This window comes from Gopherus evgoodei, chromosome 1 (assembly GCF_007399415.2).
Source record: "Gopherus evgoodei ecotype Sinaloan lineage chromosome 1, rGopEvg1_v1.p, whole genome shotgun sequence".
Lineage (NCBI taxonomy): Eukaryota > Metazoa > Chordata > Testudines > Testudinidae > Gopherus > Gopherus evgoodei.
In genome coordinates, this window is record NC_044322.1 from 99,986,351 (window position 1) to 100,006,705 (window position 20,355).

Genomic DNA, 20,355 nt, shown 5'->3' on the forward strand with positions numbered 1-20,355 from the left:
CTTCCATCACCTAATTGAAAAGTGGGAGTATAAAATGCTCATAAGATGGCACCCATGTAGACTCTCTAACATACCTATACTTGAAGAATAGATTCATGATACCTTGTCTTCTGCTACCGAAGTTATTATAAGCATTACACACACTAAATATATATATATATATATATATATATATTTACACATTAAATATATATATATACACACACACATAAACACACACACACATAAATACATACACGCACTCTACACTGAAGAGCTGAGAGAGCAGGCTTTCTCAGTTTTATTTGCATAACCCAGTGGATCAGGCTTCACATATACTGCATTACTGAGTGTCATCTTATCCTTTCTCTCACTGTAATTCTCCCTCTCCTCTCTTCTTCCAATTGAAGACGCTATCCAGTTACAAATCAGTTTGGAGTCGAGAAGTCCACCATCGGGGCTGCAGTAACACTAGTGTGCAGGGCCATTAATCGCATCCTGCTACAAAAACTGTGACTCTTGGAAATGTGCATGAAATAGTGGATGGCTTTGTGGCAATTGGATTCCCTAACAGCGGCAGGGCGACAGATGGCATGCGTATTTCAATTTTGGTTCCGGGCCATCTTGCAACAGAGTACATCAATAGAAAAGGGTATTTCTTTATGGTACTGCAGATGCTGGCGTATCACAGTGTTCATTTCACTGACATCAACGCAGGATAGTCAGGGAAGGTACATGATGCATGCATCTTCAGGAACACTAGCCAGGATAGAAAGCTGCAAGCAGGGATTTTCTTTCCAGACCAGAAGATTCCAATGGGGGATGTTGAAATGCCTATAGTGATCCTGAGAGACCCAGCATACCCCTTACTCCCATGGCTCATGAAGCCATACATGGGAAACCTGGATAGCAGCAAAGAGCGCTTCAACAATAGTCTGAGCAGTTGCACAATGACAACTGAAAGTGCGTTTGGCAGATTAAAAGCTCTTTGGTGCTGCCTTTATGCCAGGTTAAACCTAAACGAGGAAAATATTTCCATGGTCATAGCAACCTGCTGTGCACTGCACAATATTTGTGAGGCTAAGGGTGAAAAGTTTTCCTGTGGGTGGAACATAGAAGTAGATTGCCTGGCCGCTGATTTTGAGCAACCAGATACCAGGGCAGAGGGGCACAACATGGGGCTATTTGAATCAGGTAGGCTTTGAAACACCATTTTGACAATGAGCACCAGTAATGTGTCTTTCTATAAAGCACTCTGCCATGCTTTGTTAACCTGCTTCGTGACTGTGATTTATAGTCTGCAAATAAATTGCTACCGTGTATTAACTCTAGCAGCAACCACCGTGTGTAGAAGACAAAGACTGTTTATCTTTCAGGGTGCCTGTTTTTATTAAATAGCAATTAACAACACACAGAAAATGCTTGGTGGAAAGGGAAATAACAGTGCAGGACAGTCTCCTGAAGGAGTCTCTCATAGCTGTGTGTATCTCCTGCTATCATTTTGAAAGCTGCTCAAAGGGGTGGAGTGAACAGGGTACTGCAACGGGCTGGGAAGATGCAAGGAATGTGTGGGAGGAGTTTGGGGAAGGCATGGAAAGCAGTTTTGTATGGGCTGCTAGGGGAGGAGGCTGAGCTCACATGTATTCTGCCTGCAGCGCGATTAAGGACTTCAACATCTCCATTTGCTCCTCCATCATTATCACCCACTCCTGGCCACTAAAATTTGCTCCTGGGTCTCCTTCCTCTCCTGTCTATCTTTCTATGATTTTCCTGTACAGTCTCTCTCCATGCCCTGTTCTTTTTTTCCGGCATCTGAAGATTGGAGCACCTCTTAAAACATGTACTCCTTGCTCTCCTCAGTTGCTTCCTTATCTGGCAGAGATGCTCCAATGGTCTGTAGGGGTTTCCCCTGAAGGCCACATCTGCATAACCACAAAAAACAATACTACAGAAGGGGGATTGTTAGTTCACGCAGAGCACTGAACCATTATGGTAAAATATACTTCTTTCTCACTTTCCCTTGGCAAGCACACAACTCAGTGAATGCCCTAAATATGATGAGTTTAGGGATGAGGGGGGATGCGCTCAAGATGGGGAAAAGGGTCTTGGTGGTTTTTTAAGGGGATCATTGCAAGCGACTAGGAACAAAATTGTAAATTCTGCCACTGTTTTCCACAGGCTGGGATCGACACCAATATCTCATTCCTGAGGGAACTCAAGGATGCAAGGATGCACCTGCTGCATGCGTATGGCTTCAGACCAGGTCCCTATGCTGCTTGCCTGTGTGCCTCTTTGGTCCCTGAACAAGCGATTGATGATTAGCACAGGAAAGATTCCTACAAGGGGGAAAGAAACAAAGCAGCTCTACCAAGGAACCTTCAGCAGAGGATTGGTGAGTACCCCCAGAAAAGTTTCCTTGAGATTTTTCTGGAGGATTCCCATGAAATCTTGGTGTGCATTAACACACTGTTCTGCCCTACTGCATAGATGCACATGGGGAATGTGAAGAACACGGAAACACAGCTAGTCTTGTACATTTCTATCCCTTAACGCACTTTTAGCATATAACATGCATCCAACGAAGTGGGTATTCACCTACGAAAGCTCATGCTCCAATACGTCTGTTAGTCTATAAGGTGCCACGGGACTCTTTGCTGCTTTAACAAAGCAAAGAACACTCTACTTCATATAACCAAGCAGCATCAACTCAAAAAGATCACTTACCTAGACTCCCCTTTCCTGCACCATGTATGCCAAAGATGGAGTACTGGGACAGGCTCGCACCCTCCTGGATCGAGAAGAGATCCTGGCTTGCCATGGTACTGGACAACTCCATCGCCTGTCCCATCTCGTCCTCCAATTCGACCTCCACATCCAACACTTCATCCTCGGAGCAGATTCCACAGTCTGCTGTGTCCAGCCCTCACCCCTAAGTATCCAGGGGGGTCTTGGCAGTGGAGGTGGGGTCACTGCAGAGGTTGATGTCCAGCTCCTTATACAAGTGGCAGGTCTCCGGTGCACATTAGAGCAATGGTTTGACTCCCATAGCTTCTGGCACTCCTGCCTCAGCTCTTTTATCTTCACACTTCCCCTCCGTAGCCCTTATCGAACATACCACAAGAAATCTGACCATATCGTATCAAAGTTCAGATGGCTGGAGAGGAGCTGGGACTGCACAGTCTCCTCTCCCCACAGAGCCAGCAGATCCAACAACTCAGGTGTGCTCCAAGCAGGAGAGTGTTTGTTGGATGAAGCAACCATGGTCGGCTGGGAAGATGCGACGTGAGCTCTCCATGCCATGCAAACAGGCCTTTAAAGGGGGAGGGGCTGATGCCTGTGTACATGGCTGCAGGGCAGTGGAGTTCAAACTGCTGACCAGAGTGGTCAGGATGGGCATTGTGGGACACCTCCTGGAGGCCATTTATAGTGACATAACCAAGCGCAGTGTCTACATTGACACTCTGTCAATCTAACTTTGCCGCAAAAAGCTCTATGCCTCTCATCAAGGTTGTTTTATTTCGTCATCAAACCAGGAGAGCTTTGTTGGCTGATGGCACATTATAGACCTCCACTGTTTTGTTCACAAAAGCTGACTATTGTGCACAAAACTCTGTAGCCTAGACAAGACCTATATCAGGGCAGCAGGAGTGGCTACGCTTTTTCACATCTGGACTTAGGTGCAGGAAACATTTCACCCTGAGGATGCTCTCTCTTGAATTGGGAGGACCCAGGATAAAAATTAATTTAGCAATTCCATCCTGCAACTCCCTAGAATTCCTCTCTTAGCTGAATGAATTACCAGGTCTGGCACTAGAATCACTGTGACTGTGCACCGGGCAACTTTACTGCCAATATCAGTGATGACAACTATTGTTTGCGTTGCATGGGCCCTTGTTAATGTGCATAATGATGAGGACTCTTTTGTTAATCTAACCTCTAGGACAATCATGGAAATGTCCTAGGTGGTTTCTGGTTCTACTCATATATGGGTATATTTTGGTTATGATCTTTGAGACTGGGTTTGTGACAAAGTGTTGGGGGGGCGAGGGGGAGGAAGCTCCCTTTGATGGACACCCAGCCAGCCAGTTAGCTGTAAAATCCCTCTTGGTAGCTGTTCTACTTGCTTTACCAGTAAAGGGTTAAAAAGTACCCCAGGTAAAGAAAAAAAAGTGGGCACCTGACCAAAAGAGACAATGGGAAGGTTAGAACTTTCTAAAATTGGAAAGGGAACTTTCCCTTTGTCTGTTGTTCTCTCTGGGCTGAAGAGATGGGGCAGCAGGAATGATGTGTAAAGTTTGAACAAGATATGAAAATCATCATATCTAGAACTACTTTTAACAACCCAAATATGTAAGTAAATCAGGAATATTTAGGAAGACAGGATTAGGTTTATTTCTGTTTATTTTGTAAAGGTTTGTGGACGCCTCTGTGCTAACCCCAGATGCTTTTGTTTACTTGTGGTCTTTAAGCTGAACCCCAAGAAAGCTATTTTGGGTGCTTAATATTTTGGAATTGCTCTTTTAAAATCTAGCAAAAGCCTAAATTCCAAAATGTACTTTCTTCCTTTTTGTTTTTAATAAAGTTTACCTTTTTTAAGAAGAGGATTGCATTTTTGGTGTCCTAAGAAGTTTGTGTGTATGCTGTTTGATTAGCTGGTGGCAACAACCAATTTCTTTTGTTTTCTTTCTCAGCTCTTCCCCAGAGGGGCGAGGGGGAAAGGCTTGAGGGTACCCCATAGGGAGGAATTCCCAAGTGCTCCTTCCAAGGTCCAAGGGTTTTTTTATGTTTTTTTTGGTGTGGTTTTTTTTTGCATTTGGATGGTGGCAGCATTTACCAAGCCAAGGTTGGAGAAAAGCTGTAACCTTGAGAGTTTAATACAAGCCTGGAGTGGCAAGTATTAATTTTTAGAATCCTTGTGGGCCCCCACTTTCTGCACTCGAAGTGACAGAGTGGGGATTCAGCCTTGACAGGGTTGGGTACAGGGGTTATTATAAAAATGTTATCATGGTCAGATCATCAGCTCTATTCTTCCTCTCGCTATGGTGACAGACTCACTTTGATGGTCTGTTCTCAGAACCTAACAGAACGGATGGATTCTAGATCCCCGAGGAATAGTACTGTCCAGCCATTAGTCATATTAGTCTGGCTTAACACCTGGGAATATAATACAAAACAGTTACTGTGTCTGCTAGATGATCTCCTCTGAGTGATGAACAAAGAGCAAATGTGTAGGCTGATCTTATTAAATATCTCAGCAGTCTTTGTTACAGTTGACCATAAGGGTTTGTGGATGTGTTTACACAGTTTGCTATGGGAAAAAGACTTTTCCCACAGTTCCATTCATTACTTTCAGACAGGACCCCGGAGGTGATTGTGATCAACAATTTTTCATCCTTTTCAAGCACTCTCTAAGAGAGTTTCATCTTGTCATCTCAGGAGAATTTATTTTCCCCATTAATCTCATTTATATTAATTTCCATTTAGAAATGCTGTATTATTGTCAGCTTTCATACACACAACTTTACATCAGTATGGTTCCAGTCCTCCAAACGCTTAAGCACATGCATAACTTTATTCACATCCAGCGGGATAATTGACTTATGTCAAAGTTATGCATGTACTATTAAATATCTTTATATTTTTAGCTGTTTTCTCAATATATTTATTCAATAGATCTGTTTGCCAGAAGCTGGGAATGGATGACAGAGGATGTGGATCGCCTGATGATTACTTGTTCTGTTCATGCCCTCTGGGGCACTTGACATTGGCCACTGTTGGAAGACAGAATACTGGGCTAGATGGACCTTTGATCTGATCCAGTATGGCCATTCTTATGTTCTCAATTCTAAAATATATAATAGCTACTTTTATTTATTTTTGTTTATACAAACTGTGATGATAATAATAAGTGAAACTCAGTTTGGCTTTATGATCACTGTATTGAGCTTCAGTAATGAATGATGGGTAGTGTAGCCAAAAAATAGCTGTATTTTGTCTATATTAGTCTGGCAGTATGTATACATATTGATTACAGGTCTGTCGCATCTTAGGCACATTTAACATGTGCAATTTCAGCTTTACGCAGTTGGCAAAAATAAGAAAAAAACAAACAAAAAGAGAAAAATAACAATTTAAACACTGTTTCTGTACTGCGGGCAATTCTGCCCACCATTAAACTCAATGTAATTTTGACTATATGCGATTTTCGCTTTACGTGCTGACTGCGGAACGTAACACCAGTGTAAGATGAGACAGACCTGTATTTTCCTTTTCATGTGACAAAATGAAAAGATTTTAAAATTATCAAAGAAAAAATATGAATAAATATTGAAACAAATTATGATAAATGAACAGGCGCTTCATAAAGAAATCTCCTTCATAGCTTCTCAGTGCAAGAACTGGGGCCTCCACCTAAATCTGGAGGTTTACCGAGACAGGCTTTGATTATTTAAAGACCAAGTCCCCCGTGACCCCAGTGGGCAGGGGAGAACTGGAAAAAAAAAGCTAGGCAGCACTGTGGGTGGTGACGCACCTTTGCAACTATCTACAAACTAGACAAGAAAACTGGTGCCTGGGACTCCTAACACAAACCCAGTTAAATTAGGGTGACCAGATGTCCTGTTTTTAAAGGGACAGTTCCGTATTTAAGCTTTCCTGCAGGAGACCCAACTTTTTCTTAAAAACTGGCAATTGTCCCATATTTTCTGTCTCCCCTGCCATCAGTACTAGCGGATCCTGCTAATCGCTGGATCCCTGCTCGTCAGCCACCTGCCTGAGTGGGAGGGTCTGGTAGCCAACGACGAGGGTGAGTGTGCAAGGCTGGTGGTGGGGCGAAGATGCAGTGCGTGGAGCTGGTCACTCACCCTGCTGGTCTGTCAGTGCAGCCCCCGCTGCATGCTAGCTCTCAGCCAGCAGCGCCCTATTCCCTGCCCCATTTCCGGCCAGCACTGCCTGCACGCTGTGAGCTGCGGTGGCTGGTGAGTGCGAGCAAGAACCAGGCGGAAGCCAGTTACGTTTCTCCTCTGCTGCCCACCCATCGGCCCTTTACATGCTCCCCCTCTCGCTGTCCTCTCCCTGCTTTGCCTCACTACCCTCTCCCCAGCCCCACTGCTCCTCCATATCTCCTCCAACTGGGCGCGTGCCGCCCTCAGGCTGTGGAGAGAACCAGCTCATGGTTGGAGCCCCAGGAAAGCCCAAGATGCTCCTGCCCAGACCCTCCTGCCTGGGGCACTGGCCAGGAGGAGCTGAGCCTTGCAAGTGCCAAAGCCCTGCACAGCACTGGCATGGGGAAGCCTCTCCACCCTCAGCTAAGCTCTGGAGTGGTGGGGGGAGGAGGGGAGGAAGCAATTTCTAGCCTGTTTGCACTTTGACCCTGCAGGCTCCACAGAAGTCCCCTGGGCAGGAGCTTAATACCCTCTTTGCCCGGCCCCTCTCTGCCCTGGGTCCTGCCTCCAGGGAGCATGGGGCTGCTTCGTACCCTAGGTACCCTCCCCTGCTTAGATACCTCGCTGGCGGGTTCACTGAAGCCCCTGGAGTCAGGTTCCCTGAGCCCAAGTGCACAATGCATCTTTAGGGTTTAACCCCTTCCTGTCTGCACTGCAGCAAGAGGCGACTGCATTATGTCCGTGGCCAGCAGCAGCCTGAAGGTGTTAGCTGCCTTTCGATGCTGTGTATGCAGAAAGGGACAAGCTGCTTCCAGTAACACAGGGGAGAGGGGAGGAAAGAGAAGAGCTCTGCGAAGACATGAGCCAGATCCTCCATCTCCCCCAAACCCCATGGCTGGAAGCCACTCCCATCCCTTCCCTCCAGCACAGTGCCAAAAGGCTGCTGCTGGCCACACTGTGTTGTGAACCTTGACAGAAATCTGGGGCGGGAGGGGCAGCATGTGACCCCACATGCGCTCCCCATGTTTTGTCTCGGGAAGACACAGTGCCAGGAACTGAGAGAGGCCAGTCCATCCCAGGGGCCCAGCCAGGCTTGGAGGGCAGAGAGCTCTGAGCAGAGCGGGTCAGGTCAGTCAGTCACCCCCTTGTGTGGGAGAGATTTACAGGAGTGTGTGTGTGTGTGTCACAGATTATGTCACTCTCCTATCACATACCGAACACCATATACAAGAAAAAACAACTTGACTCAATGCATTCAACCAGCAAAATGGACTGAAAATCAACCACAATAAGACAGATATCATGACCTTTAGTATTGTCTCACCAACACCAACGCAGGTAGAGGATTATGTTCCCACCAATGTAGAAACATTCAAATACTTGGGCAGCACCATGAGCCAGGATGGTGGAACAAGCCAGGACATCCAGAACAAACTCAATAAAGTCAGGAATACCTTCAGGAGCTTAAATACAATCTGGAAATCATCAAAATACAACACCAAAACCAAACTCAAGATTTATCAGAGCTATGTACTTTCAATACAACTTTATAGGTCAGAATGCTGGAGAATGAGGAAGTATGACATGTCCAAACTGTCTTCAGTCCATACAACCTGCCTCAGAAAAATCCTCCCTATCTTTTGGCCCAGAACAATTGCAAACCAAGAACTATTGACACAGTGCAGCCAAGAGGATCTGAGCACCATCATTGCCAGGAGGTGCTGGAGATGGATCAGTCATGTGCTTTGGATGGAAACTGATTCCACCACGAGCAGCAATAAGATGGACACCTGAAGGCAAGCAAAAATGAAGCTGCCCGAAAACAACATGGCAAAGAGCTGTGGAAGCTGAGCTGAAAAACCTGGGGCACAGCTAGGGAACCATTAAAAGACTTGCCAGAAACAGACAGAAGTGAAGAGCTTCGTCGCTGCCCTAAATGCCAGAGTCGTAATAGGAATACAATGATGATGATGATGATATGTGTGTCACCTCTCCCTGTGTGAATCCTAAAGCCTTAAAAATAAGAAGGTAAATAAAAACAATTATGCGGTATTTCTTTTTAACAGGGACTGTCAACTTGATGTTAGTTTGAACATTTGTACTGCATAGTTCTGACTGATTGCCGTTTAACTCGCTTGAATACAAGTAATTTTACCAGATGTCCAGTATTCAGTATAGGGAAATATGGTCACCCTAAGTTAAGTAGCAGAGTCTTCTTGAAAAGTCTGCAAAATTGTTCCTCTGAATAGCAGGGCAAATGCACTGCATTATCACTGGTGCCAGAGCAGACAGAACTACAGAGAAGGGGGTGGATAAAATCCGACTGAAGTCTTCAGAGTTCCAAAATCGGGGAACTCTAGCCTCCTCAGCCAATCCTATATTAAGAAGAGAGGGTGCCATTTCAAAATCCATGGCCACTAAACCAAATTATTCCAAGAGGCCCCAGTTCTGATCGCATAAAAGATCCTTCACTGTGAACAGCTCTGCCTAGACTAAAGGCATGACTACATCCCCACTCTCTTGGGGATCTCACACAGGTTGGCACCTTATCAGTCACCTCATCAAGTTAAGGAATTTTCACCTTCTCAGCCCTCTCAAGACAGCCATTCTCCAGTCACTAGCAAAGTTTCTGAACCTGATGCTGGAAACGGCAGCCAAGACCAGATGCTGTATTCATATCAAGAGAACACTTAACTCCTCAACTTTCTTGAACAAGAACATGGCTGTCAGTCATTACTCCTGTGTCCCTCCCCTCCTTGGCAGTAAATGGCAGCTGTGCAGAACTATTGTTAAGGATGACAACAGCAGGACTTCCCCCCTACCACTTCCTAAGAAATGCCTCTTGCTGATCAGAGCAGTGGCAGTTGTACTCAATTTCCACTTCTAGCAGGGAAAAACAAACAAAAAACACATTTAGCTATATCAGCAGTGATCCTTAGACATTTTTAGCTCTTCTGTTACATATAACTATTATTTTTACCTTCTTAAGCACTCTTTTGGGTCTTTCTCCTCAACCTCTCCAGGCCCTGTTCTCCCACTGCCAAATACTTCAATTCAAACCCTGTAGAAATTCCATAACTCCACTATCTCTAACTCCTTGGCTTCCTTTAAGCCCACTCTCATACCACACGTTCTTCCTAAAGCTCTGGCTCAAAATCCATATCCTCTGCTCATGTCTCCATGGCTGAAACTAATCACTGCCAAAGCATGTCTCCTTCTTGTTCTTCCTGTTATTCTTGTGTTCGACTGCTGCAGTCCTTGGCAAGACATCCCAATGGGAGCTGACACATTGGTCCATGCCCCACTTCACCATAACCACAAGTAGATGAAGGAGAGGGGATGGGTCCACAAACACCTTTTGCCTTCTCTCCTTAGAAGTTGAAGGTCTTTTCTCTCTATCAGGATAATCTCTGTGACATTACCCAGTCAAGAATACACAAATCAGATAAATAGTAAAAAATAAAAAGATTTACATACCTCCCTGGTCTACCCAACCTAAGGTATACCTCATCTACAGATTTGGGGCTACAAGGTGTTACCATTATACAAATAAATAAATATATTTGGATGTGTTTCTCCATTATGTCATTTTAACCAACAATTCCTCACACACTGTGTCACAGTCCCACCTGTAGGTAGATCTCTCCTTCTCCTTCTAACTGACAAGGCTCCCTTCTACCGGAAACCCTGCTCCAGGATACCATCACATGATGACTGGTCACTTTACCCATCCACTAGCCCAAGCCCAACCCTTCACCTGGGAGATGGACAACTAGGCACAGATGGTCTTGGGTAGCAGCAAAATCTAATCTGACCCAAGTAAGAACCTGTTAAACACAGTGTAAGACATTTGATACATGAAAAATAGAGGGTTAGGCATTTCCACATTTGGAACCCCCTCATCAAAAGAGTATCTGTTTCAGTTGCAGCTAGCATGAGAAAAAAGGGTTTATATCCTTCCGACAAAAATAATTACCCCTTTTTAAACATTCATTAAATCCCACCTTAAACTTTTCACTAAATAAATAAAATAAACCTGTGCTTCAGTACCAAAATATCATGAGGTCTCTGAATTAAATACTTTACTTCAGCCAAGTAGAGCCATATTTTTCATTTAAAGCTTCTGTTTTTGAGAGAGAAAAAAATCCCAATTTGGACGCCCCAAAATAAGTATCTTTTGAGATTTTTTTGGCAGATATTCTTGACTACCCGAATCTGTGCAGCTCTCCTTGTTACTTGAATGTGGCCCTTGATGGGAAATTGACAAGGACAAGCACTCAGATGTAGAGCAGCCTGCTAATTTTCACCTTTTGGGAAAGAATAAATATTAACTGAAGAAAGTCCAGTAGGGAATTATGTAAGTATTTACTGGTGCTTACAGTTTAAACTGAAAAAATGAGTTCTCCCAATAGAGAATAAATTCCACAAGTCCTTTTAAGAGATTGAGTTCTTTACGTAGGTGGATTATACTGCATGATGGTACTTCTCCAATGTGTTGGAAGAATTTATTTTCATCACAGCACATAACAATTCATGGGTAGGCCTTAAAAACAACTTCAAAGCAGATCTCTCTTGTACCATGACCGTTGAAGTGTCTTTTTCCTATGCCTTACTCCAAGCACAATCTCCACATGCTTCCCCCAGCACAGCCACCAATCCCAGTGTTTGTCATCTACCAAAGAACCAGAAGCAAAAGCATTCCCACATCCCACTATGGGATTAACAGTGGAAGGCAGAAAAAGTAGGATGAGAAGCAGTTCTGGCTGCTGGGAATAAGAGTGATAGACACTAAGGAAGTGTCTCTGTATAGGTTGACTATGAAGGGATTTTGAGAGGCAGTGGCTCAGTTGATATGGAGTAAAGGGAAAAGCAGAGATGGCCAGATACAATGAGAGTATGGTGAAAAAAAATTGAAAATTTTTACAATGTTTCCCCATTTTTGTCCAACTATGTACAACACACCTTCTTCAAGCTTGCACTCATCCAAGTTTTGAATCTCACTCTGGTTTTACGGCAAATTACCTTGGGAACCTCTTCATACTGTGTGATCATGGCTTCTCACTGACAGCTTCAGTTAAACTCACATATACATGATACAGAACTTTGTCAGTGACAAGCAACAAGTGCAGAGCTCCCTTGCCCAATCAGTCAGGATGACTGTTAACCTCAATACTTCCAGAACCAAACCATAGGCTGGTTTTACCAAGGCAGTTCAAATAAAGCACAAACACTTGAATAAGGTTCCACATTCCTCTCCTCTTGGCAAAGAAGATACCAAAGGCTCAAAGTAATAAAAAATGCTTAGAAACAGAGACTTTCCCACTTTCTTCAAGCTAAGGGGGGAAAGGACAAAGACATCATCCCCTCTTTCCCCAGCACATCCATAAATAGGCCTCCATAAAGCTCTTGCCTGAGGGTAAAGGATTATTTGTGCAACAAGCAGTAACTAATGCTCTAGGAAAAATGTTTCAGGCACACAGACAAAAGCCCTGAGGCTGCTTTATGGAGAGAAAACACACGTTACACTCTCAGACACAGCAGAGCAAGGCTCCCTGTGAGCATGGCATCATCTGACACTAAAAACACAATACCGTATAATAGCCAAGTTCTCTTCTGACTCTTGCCAACTTGTCTCTTCATTTGTTTACTCAGCCCTAATGAAAATTTAAAATGAAAAACACTTTATATGGATTTCATAATCTCAAGCATCAAATCCAGGGGCTTCTATCTGAGACATTCATTGCAAAGTGCTGTCACAACTTTTTAAGTTGGTAGCTTTATCAGGAAGTTAATACAGTACACAAACATTTTCAGCACAAAACCCTACAGACTGAACAATCAAAAAAGCAAGTTCTCTGTGGTGACTGGATGATTGTGGTTAAACATTATCACCAGGTATGTAAGTGCTAAGCACTGTAAGAACTGAATACACTATGGCATCCTAAAAAGGACCTTTGTTTTAACCATGTTATACAGATGACAATTTCTACTTTTGAATTACTATGCTTACAGGACTATTTTCCATATGTTACAACTCTTCCTTTAGGAACGTAGAACGTGTACGAAAAGTGTTGATACTGAACATTAATATTTTCAACCCTCTGAATGGTTTTCTAAAAGATCTTATTTTCCATTTTCTTAAGTGCCAGGTGTATTTAACACATGCCTGTACCACAGCTCAATTTAACAGACATCTGTTAACACAATTTATGAATTATTCTTACAAAACATACTGATGTGGTTAAGTCACACACTGCACAAATTTATGAGCATGTTAGAAAACAGAATGTGCAGTATGTAAAAATCATTAAAATAAATGATTAATGTACATAGATCCCATACAAATACTGAAATATGGAAACTTTTATATCCATAAAATATAGTGAATTTGTAAAAGTAAAGCTTTGTGATAACAAACTTAGCCTCTACATTAAAATTTTGATAAGTTTATTTTTAATTATATTTGATTTTTCATGACTAATAATATATGAAACACTTGGTTCACGATTAAGGAAACATTTTCTCTATAGCCAACACTAACTGGGTAACTTATTTAATGAAGTAATTAATCAACAACTAATTTTTAACTTCATTAAAAATGTTCAGTTCTTCAGGGCTGATTTCAATATCTGTGTCTTTCTGCAGCTGAGCATGTCCATGTGTGTGTGTGCTGAAGGAAGCTTGAGGGCCTGGCTCAGCAGGGCAGTGTAAGGGAACCCAGACTGGTGAAACTGGTGGGCTCAGTGGTACCCCAGTATATCAGGTGGCACCTCGGAAGCAGTGGGGGGATAACCCGTCACAATGATATATCTTGATTTAATAAGGCTTTTGACAGTCTTAGATGACATTCTCATAAACGAGAGAAATGTGGTCTAGATGAAATTACTATTGAGTGGGTGCAAAACTGATTGAAAGAGCATACTCCAGGCGTTTGCTGTTAAACTAGGGAGGCATATCAAGTGGGGTCCTGCAGGGATCTGTCCTCGGTCCCGTACTATTCAATATTTTCATAAATGATTTGGATAATGGAGTGGAGAGTATGTTTATAAAATCTGCAGATGACATCCCAACCTGGGAACGGTGGCTAGCACTTTGGAAAAAAGCATTAGAATTCAGAATGACCTTAACAGATTGGAGAATTGGTCTGAATTCAACAAGATGAAATTCAATAAAGACAGGTGTGAGGTACTATGATTGTGAAGGGAAAAAAAATCAAATGTACAAATACAAAATGGGGAATAACTGCCTATGTGGCAGTACTGCTGAAAAAGTTCTGGTGGTTATAGCGGATCATAAACTAAATGAGTCAACAGTGTGATGCAGTTGCAAAAAAGGCTAGTATAATTCTGGGGTACATTAACAGGAGCATTATACATAAGACACAGGAAGTAACAGAGGACAAACTGGAGAGAGTCCAGAGAACAACACTAATGATAATAGGTTTAGAAAACTTTACCTATGAGGAAAGGTTAAAAAATGGGCAAGTTTAGTCTTGAGAAAAGAAGACTAATAGAGGAACTGATAAAAGACTTCAAAATATAGTAAGGACTGTTATCATGAGGACTGTGATCAATTGTTCTCCATGTCCACTGATTAGATATTAGGAAAATCTTTCTACCTATAAGGATAGTTAAGTTCTGGTGTAGGCTTCCAAGGAAGATTGTGGAATCCCCATTATTGGAGGTTTTTAAGAAGAGGTTGTACAAACACCTGTCAGAGATAGTCTAGGTACAACTGATCCTGTCTCAGCACAGGGGGGTGCACTAGATGACCTCTGCTCAATATTTCTATGATTATTGTAGGGCTGCTGGCCTGTTTCCCCATCCCAAGAAGGATTAAACACCACACCCAGATCTCTTTCAGGCCCTTTCCCTTACCTCAGGGCAGGGAGTATTAATTCAAACAAAAAATGCCCATAGTAACTCAAAACAGTGCTATCCCTTGACCAACACAGGCTGCACAGACCTTTCATTCTGTGCTGCTCTCTGCTCCACAGCCAGTCACAGGATCCAACCTCTGTCCTGCAGCAATCCTTCCAAGTGAGTTCTGTCAACCCTTAGTAGGCATCACTTGATCTCTTTCCAGTTTAAAGGCACAAACACCATGTTACAATTACCAAATCCTAATAAAATACTGACATAACTACACCACTTATTTTTTAAAGCCACATATTATTGTTTTGTTTACTTTTAGTTTTTATGACACCACAATGATTCCCTCACCCCACATTATCTACAGATTTGACAGTTTCATTCTCTGTATTTAAACTGAAATTGTGTGTTTAAACAGAAGGCTGGAATAAAATCAGGGAAATGATGCCATAAAGGGATGAACAGCCTATACATTTATGGAGATCTCGGCAGATTTATGTTTTCCAGTACCCTAAATAATTATCTAGGCAGATACAATTAGACTATCCCAGAATCATTAACAAAACTGCTCAATAGTAAAAGGGTTTGTATACTAAAGTGTTGATAAGAAGAAAACAAAAATCAGCAGAGAACCATAACATCTCTCACTTACATTGCAATTTTTATGTAAGCTAAGTGAGATATTCATCTTATTTTAGTCAAACAACTGCCTAATGTAGATAAAATAAAACACTTATTTGACACTAAATATTTTCATAAAACTCCTATTGATATATATGTGGGCCTTAGAATAATATTTTCTTCTTGCATTCTTGGAACTAAAAATGATTGCTCAGATCATCCAGTGGAACTTGCTACTTGTTAATAGGAAATATTGAATAAGTGTATCAGCATTATAATACTGTTTTTGAAGATTAAATATTAAGATTAAATAAAACTTCCATCTGGAAAAGAACTGAAGTGGAAAAGTTTTTAAAATAGTTAAAACTTCAGTAGAACAGATTCAAAAACGTTTCTCTGTGTAAATGATAAAAATGTTATTAAAAAGCTCACCTTGACTATCCCACGGATATGCATTTTTGCTATCATCTCTGCAGTGTAGAGAAACATCAATAAAGTATCTAGAGCAAATGTCAAATATTGAAGAGGTGGATAATGCTCAAAGGTCTTTGGGGTGTTCATACAAACTGAAATGACACTGATGATGGCGCAGATGCGTAGCAAAGAGTGAACCCACTGAAAAATTAAGGGTTACAACTTAGTTTTGATCTTACAAAATAGAGTACGTATATGATATCTATAACTCATCTTGACATCATTTCATACAAGTTTTTTCAAATGTTATGGTCCAGATTTTTATGGTCCTCCCCCCAAAAAACGAGGCATTTCGGATTCTATTTAAAAAAACAACATACAATAAGTGATTTTGTTCATTAAGGGGTCATGTAATCTAATGGACTAAGCCCTGTTTCAATCTCTGTGTATTGAGGAATGTGTGTCAATAATATTACATTTTATGTTTCTGTAATTAATTTTTGACTTTGTTACAACAGCCAATGGTGATATTCTATTAAAATTAGTGTCAAGTATCAGAAGGGTAGCCGTGTTAGTCTGGATCTGTAAAAGCAGCAAAGAGACCTGTGGCACCTTATAGACTAACAGACGTTTTGGAACATGAGCTTTTGTGGGTGAATACCCCTTGCATCCGAGGAAGTGAGTATTCACCCACGAAAGCTCATGTTCCAAAACATCTGTTAGTCTATAAGGTGCCACAGGACTCTTTGCTGCTTTTGTTAAAATTAGTATGAGCAATTAATGAACGAGTGTTCTCTTGTGAATGATTTCAGTGCTAAAACACTGAAGCACAGCTAAAGAGCTCTAGCATCCATACTGCAAACAAGATGACAGTTTTCTAACATAAAAGGAACACCAATACAACCATGGTATATATTAATTTATTTCAGCTTATTTATTTTCCCAAGGATATGAGGACAGTTTTTGAAGTGGATTAAAATGACTGACCTAAACAGCATTCTTACATCAACAAAGAAGGTGAACCAGGATCTGAGAGAACAACACTTTCCAAATATTAACCATCCTCCTCAACAGTAAAAGAACCTCTCTCAGGATTGTCTTTGTGACCTCGTTTTATAAATTTGACTTTCAATTTAAATCAAGCAGTGCTGGCAATCTAAGGCAGCTGAAAGGTGGGGGGAGGGGATAAAAGTCCATGAATAAATTACTCGATAATTATTGTTTCACCATCCTCAACACTCTCCAACAACTGATGGAAAAAGTATTGAATAAAAATGGGAAATATTACCTGATTAACTAGCAACTGTAACCAGTTCATTACTTCTGACTAAAATCTACTTGTTTCAGGATCTTTCTTAAGTTTCATAGAAGTGAAATTATTTTAACTGTAAAATGTAATATTTAACTTGTAATTGGTAATTAGTAAGAAATAAACTTACTGGCTTGTTAATCCACAGGATATCTGCATTGTCTGACAAAGATTCATCAGGGCCAAAGTCTGTAACAGGCTGAGCTTCCACACGTGAGCTTTGTTTCCGTTTGAGCATCCTGAAGTTAACTTTGGTTATCTATAACAGTGAAACCCCCTTGGAAAGAAAAGAAACAAATTTATTAAACAACCCATTCAAAAAGCCCTGTCTGAATAGCTTTGTTAAACAGAAAACACTTGTCACTAGGTCAGGCTGCTCTTGCATAAAACACTGAAAGTGAATCGCCTCAGATGGTTTTACACAGAAATAGGCAACAGTAATAATTTAAAAAATCCCAGCAGGGCAAATAGACAATTACCAGTTTTGCTCCCGTATGCAAGGAAGAATATTGTTCCATGCATAGGCTTAAACGAAAGTTTGATGGGGTTGATCTGACTCCTATTGAAGTTAATGCCAACACTCTCATTGACTTCACTGGAGCAGTAGGATCAAGTCCTACAAGTAACAGGCTAGCAGGGGGAGTTAATTGACTGAGACAGATGCTCCCATTCCTTATTGGGCCTTATTACTAGTGTTCTTCTGTCTATAATTGGTATTTGTTTAATCTTTCTTTTTGTATATACAATTTTCTACTCACCTGTCAGCCAGTCACTCAGTCCATTCCTGTCCATGTGTATGGACAGATGTAGGCATTGGGGAGGGATCTCCCCCTTGTGCAAGGTTAGGGACAATCAGAAGCCCCCCGTTTAGAAGAGCACAGAGACTGGCTCATTTGAACAACTCAGGGGTGTGAAACACCTTCAGTGGGTTGGGAAGTGGGGAAAAGAGCCTTGACTTTCCCACATATCCTACACAATGGCCAACAGGCCTCGATGAACACAAAGAGAGGTGCTAGCTGCGCCATCCCAAGGGAGAGTATAACCTGAACAATCAGGAGCTCAGGAAAGGAACTGTGCCTTCCTAAAACAATCCCTCCTGGATATCCCCAGAAGCTGGATGGTGCAATCCAGTGCCTGAACCAGGACATGTGATTTGTACAGAATGACCTTATGTTCCAACATACAATCTCGCTAGCAGGCTGTCATAATATAATTCCCAATTCTGAACCTTAGCGTCCAAAATATGGGTACTAGCATGAATTCCCCTAAGCTTAATTACCAGCTTAGATCCTGTAGTGCTACCACCAATCAGGACTTAAGAGTAGAGTGCCTGATAAACTCTGGTCTCCCCCAAAACCTTCCCTGGGGACCCCCAAGACCCAAATTCCTTGAGTCTCACAACAAAGGGGAATAAACCATTTTCCTTCCCCCTCCTCCCTTCCAAGTGTTCCCTCCCTGGGCTCCTGGAGAGATATACAGATTCAAGCTCCGTGAATTTAAACAAAGGGATTCCACCCTTCTCCTTCCCTGTTAAGTACAGACTCAATTCCCTTGAGCCTTAACAAGGGAAAAAATCAGACAGGTCTTAAAGCAAAGCTTTTAATAAAAAGAAAGAAAAAAGGTAAAAGTTTATCTCTGCAATTTAGATGGTAAAAAGTTACAGGGTCTGTCAGCTTATAGAAACTAAAAAGACACCTCCCCCCCAGCAAAGTACAATTTAAAATACTTCCAGCAAACTACACATTTGCAAATAAAGGAACACAAATAAAAAGACTATACCACCTTTCTATACTCACAAAATTGGAATAGAAGATTAGAGAGCCTGTAGGTACGTATGGTCACTCTCAGAGCCCAAAGAGAACAAAGCAAAACCCAAAAAACACAAACAAAGGCTTCCCTCCCCCGAGATTTGAAAGTATCTTGTCTCCTGATTGGTCCCTTGGTCATGTGTTTGGTTCCCTGTTTGTTAACCCTTTACAGGTAAAAGAGACATTAACCCTTAACTACCTGTTTATGACACAGGCACCATATAGCATGGTAATGAGCACAGTGTAAATACTTGCTAGATTTGATTGGCAAGCTGAGATGGGTTCCAAATCAATGTAAATATCTGCACATGTGGGACCATACAGCTGCTTCACCAACCAGTTCATTACTCCACATCCAAATATTGTTTATCAAACAAGGGTAATATAAAAACAAACAGAAGGGCTAACTTCTGCCAGCCTTATGCACGTTGAATGGGTAGTACTGGCATGGGTGAGGCTGACAGAACCTATCACTAAAAATATTATAACCTTAAACACTTTATTTTTGTAGTAAATAAAGACCACTATATGTGTACATGAGGTTGTAGTTTTACATTCCCTTAAGCTTCCTCTCTCCCTTTCTCACTTCCATTTCCTCCCTATCCCTTATTCCTCATTTCCTTCTTCTCCTTATATGCCAGCTTGTTTATGCTTGCCTTGCATCCTTCCTGATCCTGCCTTTTCATAATTATTTCCCAGCTCACCATGTTTAAAATACAATAGGGAATTCCCCAAAACTAGAGGCTGTCTTGACAGGTTTTGATGTCATGTAGCATTGCAGCAACTCGTGCTGCATACATTAGCACAGCAATGAGAAATGTAACTGAAAGGATGTCATGTTTCTTTAGAAATGCCTGTACTGTGAGAGGATATACTATCAAAGGGCTTGAGCCTACAGTGCTTGTTAATGCAAAACTCCCATTGAGAGTAATGGAGTTCTCAGCAGAAACTGCAAAAATTTTCCAATCCCTCCGCAGAAGAAAAATCCACATTATGAAAATATATCTCGCTAATGTGGCTTTTAGTAACTTGTTATTTAAATTCTTAATTTGTAATTATGATTTTATTAATAATGTTAACCCTTCCCAGCAATGACTGAGATACTGATCTTGCTAACCTGTCAAGAAAATAATTATAATAGATTTTCAGACCAGATTCAATAAGGTCATTAGGAAATAATACTCAGGAAATACAATGCATTAACTAGGGAGCTACTATTGAAATCATTTCATAAATGCTAAAGGACAAGCTGTGTAAGTTTTAAAGCAGAAGATAAATTAATTATAGCTAGTTAAAAATAAAACTGTAACAGATTTCCTCATTCAACATGGTATGAATAAGTAGAAAAATTGGCAGTATTCTATAACAAAATTTTTATCTGTCTGGTTGTCCACTGATTATTTTCCCTACTAAACTGATATGAACATATAAAAGGTCATGAACTGTAGATGTCAACAATGGTTTTAGTT

General features: G+C 41.5%; 1 protein-coding gene across 1 annotated transcript in view; it reads right to left on the bottom strand.

Annotated features, from left to right (window-relative positions):
* Positions 1-20,355, bottom strand: part of NALCN (sodium leak channel, non-selective) — a 335,712-nt gene that overhangs the window by 307,203 nt on the left and 8,154 nt on the right. The window contains 2 exon segments of the mRNA XM_030568085.1: positions 15,788-15,970; positions 17,209-17,355. Of these exon segments, the coding sequence (XP_030423945.1) occupies positions 15,788-15,970; positions 17,209-17,316 (291 nt within the window). The 5' untranslated portion in view covers positions 17,317-17,355.